Consider the following 11,319-nt stretch of genomic DNA (forward strand, 5'->3'; position numbering starts at 1 on the left):
GATATGTCAACTATAAAATTTGTATCAGTCTATTCAAAAATTCAAAAAAAGAAGAAGATAAGAATTGAGACATTAATTGCATTACAAAAAGGAGCTATTAATAAATTTATAAAAATAGATAAGAAAATTGAATTAGAAAATACAGGTGAATGCTTCTTGAATGAACAAGATAATAATAATATAGATAGAGGTGAAAGCAACAATAGAGAAAGAGAAGTAGTTAGTGATTAAGATAATATTAACAATTATAATGTTAGTTGTTTAGGTTGAGAGGAGTTTCTCAAAGATATAGATAATAAAAACTTATTTAAGATCAAGAATGTCCCAAGAAAGATTAGACGTATTAACCTGATTATCTATTGAGAAAGAAATGTTAAATAAAATTAATTATGACAATTTAATAAATAATTTTGCATCAAAAATTTGAAAAGTAAATTTTAAATAAAATACATCATTTTTAAAATTTGCTTTAGGCCTCTCAAACTCCTAAGCTGTTCTGAACCTAATTTTAAAATTGAAAATATGTTATAGTTTTATTGGAATGAAGAATAATTTAGTTTGGACCATTTTTTGAAATTAAAGTGAATATTTAAAATTTAGAATATGTTATAGTTTTTTTGAATGAAGAATAATTTAGTTTGGACCATTTTTTGAAATTAAAGTGAATATTTGCGCGGAAGCAGCAGATAGTTCAACGTACATGTGTCGGCTGCTTTTATAGTATCTCATACCATCCACACAATATTGAAAAATTATTTTTTGACAATTTTAACACACCAAACTCATTCCTGTCCAAAATAAGATCTTTTTAATATTCTTTCTTCTTCACATTTGCATTACTTAAAATAGTTTATCAGTAAATAATTTTTTAATTAAAGAGTATAATGAAAATATATTGGTAATTGTAAATATCATAGCTTTTAAAGTAGTTTAGTTCTTAATTCACACTCTTAACACATTTCTTATCTCTTTTTATTACTTTTTAATTGTCAGCTTTTATTCAAATTTTGATTTTATGTCTGTCATGTATAAAGTTCAAGATTCCATTAATTATTAATTATACTCTTAGCTTTGAAAAGTTTAAAGAAAGTCAAAATATTTTATATATTACAACCAGAGTATAAGACAAATAAAGAATGACTTTCCATTATCCATAAGTATCAATATTGTTAAACGTAACATTCTATTTAATAGCTTAAAATTATTAAATAAATATTAAAAATTGATAATAATAAAAACAATATATATAATAATAATTATTATTACTATAATATAAAACACATACATATGATTATAGATATTTAAGAGTTTCTCAAAATAATTATGATATTTATACAACTACAAGAAACTTAAGCACTATTTCACAGTTTTATTGTTCTCCATCAGAGGAGCACCATCACCTATGTTTTCTTTTGCTCACACAGTTAAGTGATCATTGCAAAAGATACAAAAAAAATATAAGCAAAACAACACATGCAATAGGGTAAGCTAGTATACAAAAGAAATATTCATATATAATTAATGTTGAAAATTTTCCAAATATGTGATATGTGGGATAATATAAGATATTCACATGGTCAATTATTTCTATAGACGTGGTCCATTTGTTAATCAATTTTATAATTGTTGTATAAATTTTGATACTGTAATCTCATATAATTGACAACAATTTATTATGATAATTACTCAATTACTCTCTGAAGGAAAGAGAGCTTTATAAATTCCACATATGCTTTCTTCTACTGCATCAAAGTTTAGAAAGTGAGGGTTTGAAACAAAAAATCACATTAAAGGATTCTCATGGTAGTGGTAATGACCGAAGGTGAGTCCTTATTCGTTTTTTTCGCATTGATTTTATATTTGGTATTAGAGCACAATTAAATACTTTTGCCTTGTTTTGAATTTGTGGCAGTTATCTTTTAGGATTCTTCATTTGTGTTTGTGGTGATAGGCTTGATGGCAGACCTGATCACTAATAAAATATGGCCAAACTTCTAAGTCTTGTGCTTCTTAAAAGCTAAGACTTGGGGGTTGTGTTGTGATAGGCCCAATGGTCAATCTAATCACTAATAGGATATGGGTCAAACTTCTAAGTCTCACGCTTTTTAAAAGCTAAGACTTGAAGGGTTGTGTGGTGATAGGTTCAATGGCTGATTTGATCACTAATATGGTATAAGTATTTCTATTTGTTTGAGGTTAATAAGTTTCAAGTAAGATTTAAGACTGTTTATAGCTAATAAGGATAAGTGATGTTGAAGAGTTGAAGGGATGGAGAGTAAAGGGCCATAAGGAAGCAGTCTCTAGAGAAGAAAGGGAGAAGGCAAGAAAAGGTGGTTAAAAGGGGACTCAGGATGAGAAGAATGGCACATTACATTGAATGCTTTTGGCTAATCAGTCTTAGTACTTCTTGGCTAGAACAATATTTTTTCTTTTCTTTGTGTTTGATGTCGAACCTAATATTATTGGCATTGGAGGTGTCGCTAACCCATTATTAGGTGTTGTTCTTATGGGTACAAAAGGTCTCAAAGCATCGGCACTGCGACCCTTAGAGGCTTTGCCAAAATCTCTCAGAGGAATCTGAGATTTGTTTTGAGTCTAATTAAGTAAGACTTTAACCCACATGCATGTTTTATGTCACTCAATTCATTCATTAAGTCATGTATCAATAAAACATAATAGTTTTATCATTAGGTTATATGAGTCTATTTGAGTAACCCACAAGCAAGCTTTATGTCACTAGATTCATTCATTAAGATATGTTTGCATCGATAAAACATAACAATTTTATCACTTAGTTATATGAGTCTAATAGAGTAAGACTTTAGCCCACATACAAGTTTTATGTTACTATTCATTCACTAAGACATGTGTTTGCATCGGTAAAACATAATAGTTTTATCATTTGGTTGTATGAGTCTAAGTATGTAAGACTTTAGCCCACAAACAAGTTTTATGTCACTAGATTCATTCATTAAGATGTGTTTGCATCGATAAAATATAATAGTTTTATCATTTGGTTATATGAGTCTAATTAAGCAAGACTTTAGCCCACAAGCAAGTTTTATGTCACTAGATTCATTCATTATTAAATGTTTGCATTGGTAAAACATGATGTTTGTTATAGTCTCAAATTATGCTGATAAGCATGTATTTTAAAAATTAATAGTTTCTCAATATGTGAATATCTCTGATATCCATTATGGTATTCCTAAACTAAAAGGGATAATTATAAGTTTTGGAGGAAGAAAGTTCTTTTCCATTCGGGTTAGATGAATATTGATTATGCTATTAGAGAAATAGAATCACTATTATTACTAAGACCAACACTCCAAATGTTATTGATATTTATGAAAAGTAGTAGAGGTTAAATTGTCACTCTATGATGTTAATAAAGAGCAAATTTTTGCTTGTACTCGGGGTTTTGTTGATCAACATCACAATGTGAGAGATTCACTAAAGATTATTGATGAAAAATTCATTACATTTGATAAATTTCTTACCAACACTATTATCATGTATTTTTCATCCTTAAAGCTCAATAAGACTAAGGGAGTACGTGATCACATCATATGCATAAGGGACACTATGGCTCAACTAAAGGCCTTAGAAGTTATCATTTTTTATTCCCTTCTAGTACATTATATTTTGTATACTTTGCCTCATCAATATACTCCTTTTAGAATTGCTTGTAACACACATAAGGATAAATGGTTTATTAATGAATCAATGACCATGTATGTTCAAGAAGAGGAAAAAATGCTAATGGAGGAAGGTCAAATGGTGAACTTCATTAATTTTCTTAAGAATAAGAAGAATCAAGTTAATAAGAAGGAAAATATGTTTTCTAAGCCAGTTTAAAGAAGGAGTCCAAGTGTTTCTTTTGTAAAAAGAAGGGACAATGAAGAAGGATTGTGCAGAGTTTAAGAATTGGCTAGAGAAGAAAGGTAATTATTTTTGTTTGTTTGTTATGAATCTTAATATGAATAGTATTAATCATAACACATGGTGGATTGATTTTGGAACTACAACCCATGTTTGTAATACCATATAGGGTATGTAAAACCTAAGGAGACCGATGGGAAGTCAACATTGCATCTATTCAGGAAGGAAGATGAGTTCACATGTGAAGGCCATTGGACATGCAATTTGGTTTTAAGTAGTGATTTTATTTTGTGTTTAGAAAAGGTCTTTTGTGTTCCTAGTTTTGATGAAAACTTAATTTTCATTTTGCGATTTGCACCTTTAGGTGTTTCCTTTAATTTTATGGAATATAGTTTTACTTTGTTGAATAAATCGAAGGTTGTTGGTTTTTGTGAATTGTGTGATGGACTTTACTCCATTAAATTCAAAATTGCACTGCTTATAGCTCAATGCATGTTTCTACTAGGTTAAAGCGATGTGTTGTGAATGAGAATTCCTCTACGTTATGGCACCGGAGATTGGGACATATCTCCATTGAGAAGCGATTAGTAAATGATAGAGTACTTAATACTTTAGATTTCACTAATTTTGAAATTTGTGTAAATTACATTAAGAGCAAATAAACTAGTAAGTCCAAAAGACATGCTAAAAGGAGTTCAAACTTACTAGAAATTATTCATGCAAATATTTGTTGTCCAGATATGTATGCGAGTAATCTGAGATACTTCGTCACCTTTATAAATAAATGATTACTCACGATACATGTATCTTTACTTACTTCGTTCTAAGGATGGAACTTTATTTGCTTTTAAAGTTTTTGAGTAGAAAGCAAATTAAGATTGTGAGATCAGATAGAGGTGGATAATACAATGCTATATACATTATGAGTGGACAAGCACCTCGTCCATTCGAGAACTTTCTTCAAGAACATTGGATTGTTGCTCATACACTATGTTTAGTTCTTCGAATCAAAATGGTATGGCAGAAAGAAGAAATCAAACTTTAACGGATATAGTGAGAAGCATAAGGAGTCTTGCAAAACTTCCTAAATTCTTGTAGATTTAAGCACTTAAGACAACTGTGTATAGTGAATCAAGTTCTAACCAATGTTTTTTTAAGAACACCTTTTGAGTTATTCAAAGGTTAGAAACCTAATTTATTACATATATGCCTTTGGGAATGTCCATCTGAGTGACATTTTATAACCCACAAGAGAAGAAACTAGAACCTAGAATTATGGAATCAGGGAATGTAAAGTTTCTTGTAAATGACTTGATTAATTAAAGTGATTTAATTAAGAATAGTCATAATGAAATTTAGCCTTCTAAATCAAAAGATAGACCCATAGTCATTCATATGCTCCTTTGGTTCAAGAGCGTATTAGACAACTAGTTATTCGAGTTTCACAAATTCTTGGAGATAGATCAAGTTGCTGAGGAACCAATTGAACAACAAGTTTCTCATCAAGGTAGTGAAGCAACATTAAGAAGATCTATAAAGATCAAAAGATCTATCAACAATTTCTCGGGATTATGAAGTGTATTTACAATAATCAGATTATAACATTGGAGTCGAAAATGATCTTGAACGGGAAGAGATGAGGAATGTTTCATATGCATTGGCTGTTGGAAGTCTAATGTATGCTCAGGTTTGCAGTAGATTTGACATATCACATTTTGAGTTTTGGTAAGATATCAAAGTAATCTAGGTGTTGACCACTAAAAAACTACAAAGAATGTAATCATATATATTCAAGGATTAAAGGATTTCATGCTCATATACAAACAAACTAATAGTTTAGAGGTGATAGGCTTCTTCTGTTTAGATTTTGTTGGTTGCATTAATACTAGAAAATCAACATCTAGTTATGTTTTTATTCTAACTAGTGGAGTTATATTTTGGAGCAGAAAAAAGTAGACATTGACTACTACTTCCACTATGGAGGCAAAGTTTGTTTCTTATTTCTAGGCTACCTCACATTGTGTATGGTTGAAGAGTTTTATATCTGGATTTAGAGTTGTGAATTCATTGCTACGTCATCGAAGTTATATTGTGATAACTCTGTTGCGGTATCTATGGTTATGAATAATAAAAGCAAAAGTTAAAGAAAGCACATTGACATTAAATATCTAGCCATAAGAGAATGTGTTAAGTGGTTTTTGAACACGTTAACATTGAGTTAATGATTGTCGATCCTCTAACTAAAGGCATGCCATTAAAGAAAATGATCATTTAGAACAAATGGGACTTGGTTCCATGTTGTGACAATCATTAATTTTACTTTCATAAATCTCCTATTCAATCTTTTCTCATTTTGTTGTGCACATATTTGTTTATTTTGAGAAAGTTCGTTTGACCCAGAATAAGCATATGGTTTATAAATTATAGTTAGGAGTCTTTGATGAGAGACTTGATATATTGTGATACATGGGAGATAATACTCACTTTTGGAGGACCTGTTACCATGATCCTTGTATTTAGTTTCTTGTATTGATTGATCAAGGGATAAATTATTATTATTATTACTATTATTATTATTATTATTATTATTATTATTATTATTATTATTATTATTATTATTATTATTATTATTATTATTATCCATATATCAGTAATCCTGCAAGAAATCATACAACAAAAAATATTATATCTTTTTGTACACCATTATGATATATTTATGATATATACAATTTTTCTTCGTTGTCCTACTCCACTTAATTGTTGGTCGGTATTAAAAGTCCAGCAGATATGCAAGTCAATTGTAAACAAGTAACTGTAATTTTTAGGAAACAAGTTTTGTATCAAAAGGTGTTTGCAAGCTTGAAAAAAACTTTTAACATATTTACACTCATATTTCTGGTTTTAACTTTTTGAATAACAATATGTTCCATGTACCAAACATATACTCTAAGGTAATTTTTTTTTCTCTTTTAAAAAATATCAAATTGTTTTTGGTACCATCATCTCCTCACTAAAGCTCAAGACTAAAAATAAAATTTACATTGTGTTTGATAGTCTTCTTTCTCATAATATTTGATATCAATTTTCTTCTTTCTCCATTGTCGTTAAATGCCATTCTCTATCTCATAAAGGATAAATATTCTATTTTTATTCAACACCTATATCTAACACCAATAAAATAATATTTTTATTTTAAAATATAATAATTTAGAATGAATCAATTAGGAAAATAAAAAAAAAAATATTATAGAAAACTTTCAAGGTAGTGGATCCACGTCAGTTATTGCTCTTTCTTCATGAATTCTAGATGATGTTTTGGTCCCAAAGTACATTTATAATTGATTACACATTATACTGAAGAAAATGCTTCCAAACTTAAGTAATAATTTATCTGATTACATGCTCAAGGATAACTGATTAAAATAACATTACATATATATGTTCATATGATTATATGATTTGTGTGGTAAAATAATATTTTTAATTTCAATATGATTTCCTCTCCCTCCTTTCATCCATGCTAAACAAACTTGTATAATATTATATTTTTCAAATCAAACAACTTTAAATTCATCCCCTTTTTTTCCTATCTATTTTCCTCTTTCTTATTTTTTTACTCAGTTGTTTTCTCCTTGCCAAATGATAAAACATTCAGAATTTTTTTTTATTTTATCGATAATTAGAAAGTGTTATTTTAAAAATTAAAAAAGTTGTTTAAGTAAACGTGTTATAAATTTCTGTAGATAGCTCCTAAGAAAGGTTTGTTAATAATACACTTCTTCTAATTTACTATTGACTAAATTACTTAAGATATATTAAAAATGAGAGTTGATTAGAATGATTAAGGTCACACAATTTCATGATTATTTTTAATAAATTTTATATAAAAAAAAAGTTAGACAATACATTTCATAAAAGTAAATTACCTTTAGGGGAACATCCAAAAAAAATTTGCATTCACGTTTTATGATTTAAAATGACATCATAGGATGAGATCATCACCAGGTTAACTCAAAAGAACAATTATGCCAGATTATGATTCAGGATTACTATTTTTAAATCAATCACAACCAAAGGAAGAATCTAACATTAACCCACCCAAAAGTTTTAAATCTAATATTTACCAAATGCAATATCATGTTTACAGTCAAAGGGAATTTGACCCGTAGAAAAAAAAATAGTTTACTGTCGAAAGACTTTCTCTGTAAAGCATATTCATGCGTTGAAATTTGCGACTTTCCGATATTGTCTTAGAGAAAATATCTATGTGTTTTTTCATTAAATATTTAAAAAATAATTAACACAATTTCATACATAATTTACACCAACTAAATCAAAATCACGTGTTTGATGATATAATAATTTTTTGGTAAATAGCAAAAGAATGTTCTGAGGTTGAAAATATATATATGGATGTGATTATAACTCTAAAGTGCATGGTTATATTATGATGCTTAATTATAATTTTCTAGAAAAAGGTGTCTTAAAAATCAATCCAATACAATGCAAAAAGCAGCACCGGATTTGCTTAAATTCCACTTGATTGCTTCACCTTCCTCCTCAGTTTCTTTCTCTCTCTCTCACATTCTATTTCATAACTTGAATCCTAAGTATGATTTGCACCCTCTTCTTCTCTTTAAATGCACACAATTAGTTCCTGGTTTTACCCTCTCCACACAGCAACACTGACACATTTTCAACCTCCACAAACCTTTCACTGACACAAGCACACGGGTAATGTCTCACTATATAGACCCAGACACCACTTCCTAGTTCACACACCCTTTCTCCATAATTAAGAAAACACTGTCCTTTTTGTGTCCTTTTTCTCACTGTCCTCCCACACATGGGTCGCCATTCCTGTTGTTTAAAGCAAAAACTAAGGAAAGGTTTATGGTCCCCCGAAGAAGATGAGAAGCTCTTCAATTACATAACCAGATTTGGCGTTGGCTGCTGGAGTTCGGTTCCCAAACAAGCTGGTTGGAGTCTTAAAACTTCCCCAAACTCTCGCTTTTTTTGTTTCTGATTTCTTGTCGCTGAAAGAAAAAATAAAACATTACTTTATGAATTGCAGGACTTCAAAGGTGTGGAAAGAGTTGCAGATTGAGATGGATAAACTACTTGAGGCCGGATTTGAAGAGAGGGATGTTCTCTCAACAAGAGGAGGATCTTATAATTAGCCTTCATGAAGTTCTAGGAAATAGGTGAGGTTATATATATATGCATATACACAGTGAATTAGTGATGTTGTAACAAATTGTGATGCTTTGGAAGGGTTTTATGAATTTTTGAAATGGTTGTTTTCCAATGTCAGGTGGGCTCAAATTGCAGCTCAGTTACCAGGGAGAACAGATAATGAGATTAAGAACTTTTGGAATTCTTGTTTGAAGAAGAAGCTGATGAAGCAAGGGATTGACCCTGCTACACACAAGCCTCTTGTCAGTGCGGAAGATCACATAGTAAAGGAAGAGAAGTACAGCATAGAGACACCACCGTCTGTGTTGCTACCAGTGTCTCAAGGGATTTTAGTCTCCTCATCACAGGATTCACCACTTCTAGTGAACAATTCAAATTACTATGATGCTGTGTTCAATGTAACAGAAACTTCAAGGGGAGTTTTCGTGAGCAAGAATGCATTGGACCCTTTGTCCTCCTACTTTGAATTCCAAATGGGTTACAGTTCAAGTGTGAACCCAATGAGACAGTTTGATCAGAACCAGGTGGGAACCAATTCGAGTTATGGATTCTCCTCATTGCCGTGTCTGAATACTTCTGATCACCACGGGAACGTGTCGGTGGCAGAGTTTTCAGACAACAACTCAGCTTCTAAAATCAGTTCTTTGTTGAAGGAAAGTTCCAGCAATAGCTCTAGCATGAGTGTTTATCCAGGAGCCGGGTGTCAAATGATGGAAAATGCAGGGTTCTCATCATGGGAATGTGACAACAAAATTGATCCTTTGTTACAGTTTCAAGTCAATGTGGTAAAATCTGAAGAGTTCAAGACAAGTTCGTGGCAAGAAGAGCAGTTTCTGACTCAGGATTCCATAGATTTCACTACCTATCCGTTAATGTCACTGTCGGAGGATCTAAGGGGAGCAAATTTTGATGTGTTCCAGCATATGTGAGCTGTAAATTCTCCTGTTTCTTTCTTTTTTCTCTTTTTTTCTTTTTCATTTTGAGTTGATTTTTTTTGTGTTCTTTATCTATGGTTGAAAATTGAAACGACAAGATAAAGAGCAATAGAAAGATGTTGATAACAGCAGATTTGTAGCAAAAGATTTGAGAACTGATGAGATGATGATCCCTCTCCTCTCGGATTTCTTTGTTTTTCCTGTTGATGTATCAGTTTTCATCAGCAGAAGTTTGAATGACGATTATTGCTGATTAATGAGTGAAGCTAATTATTTTTGTGATCCTAATCTTTTCACGTGTCCATTCACAAGCCTTTTATTTCCACATATAACAATCATAATTCAGAGCACTCCACCTATATATAAAATTATTATATAGAGTAAATAATCAAAATTAAAACACAAAAACCGTACAAACTATCTAAAATAACATGCCTTTTTTCAAGATCACAGTACAATAAGATTACTTGAAATCCTTGCTTATGTATTAATTGGTCTCACTTTCATGTAAAATTCTCTCTCTCACCGTCACACATTCCTCTTTCTTAATTTTCTTAAATTATTATAGTCCTTGTCGTGCTTACTTTGGTTGTGTTCCATGGAGAAGAAGCGGGTCAAAGACTCAAATTATCAAATATGATGAGGGGTACTTGTCACAGTCATTAGCAGTGATGCAGAATTTCAAGACTCATGGACAAGGATATGTATGTATATATATATAATATGATGTAACATGAGTGTGGATTGATCTGTGGAAAAGTCTACAGTGATGCTGAAAAAGATGAACGAATAAAAAGCCGTACACATAATATGAGAGAAGGAAAACACCTTTGAGAAAGAAAAAGCAATGAACCTTCTCATGCTACGCGCTCGTACGTTTTATGTACACGTTGATGAATACACAGAATGAGGCACGTATAAACAAAAATATGAAGGGTACGTAAGCACTTTGAAACAGTGTGATTATGGTATATGATTATGTATGAGGGAGATGAGATGCATATATGATATGATATGATCCAGTTGCGGGCTCCATGCACCACCATGCATTTTGTGAATCCCTCCAAAAGGTTAAAATTGGCTGCCCAAGGTGTGCATTATTGGAGAGAGATTCATATGAGATGAAGCATATATAGGTTATATATATTAAGGTGTAGGTGTAGGGTCTTCTCGTATCATATATACACGGTTCAAAACTCATGTCCATTTTTCTGCCTCTTTCAAAATCATCTCTAATTATCTGTCACCACAGACTGCTCCAACACACAATAATATACATAACTCCTCACCTCCATAATTTCATGCT

General features: G+C 30.9%; 1 protein-coding gene across 2 annotated transcripts; it reads left to right on the forward strand.

The window, feature by feature from the left end:
* The first annotated feature begins 8,411 nt into the window (after positions 1-8,411).
* LOC114162660 (transcription factor MYB86-like) lies at positions 8,412-11,032 on the forward strand. Of its 2 annotated transcripts, XM_028046617.1 has the most exons (4): positions 8,412-8,861; positions 8,957-9,086; positions 9,197-10,010; positions 10,621-11,032. In XM_028046617.1, the coding sequence occupies exons 1-3, from the start codon at positions 8,729-8,731 to the stop codon at positions 10,005-10,007; spliced, it is 1,074 nt and encodes a 357-aa protein (XP_027902418.1). In that variant the 5' UTR covers positions 8,412-8,728; the 3' UTR covers positions 10,008-10,010; positions 10,621-11,032. The 2 variants fall into 2 exon arrangements, with proteins under 2 accessions (XP_027902418.1, XP_027902417.1); XM_028046616.1 differs by lacking the exon at positions 10,621-11,032 and having other exon boundaries at positions 9,197-10,301.
* The last annotated feature ends 287 nt before the right edge of the window (positions 11,033-11,319 follow it).

This window comes from Vigna unguiculata, chromosome 9 (assembly GCF_004118075.2).
Source record: "Vigna unguiculata cultivar IT97K-499-35 chromosome 9, ASM411807v1, whole genome shotgun sequence".
In the NCBI taxonomy this organism is placed as follows: domain Eukaryota; kingdom Viridiplantae; phylum Streptophyta; class Magnoliopsida; order Fabales; family Fabaceae; genus Vigna; species Vigna unguiculata.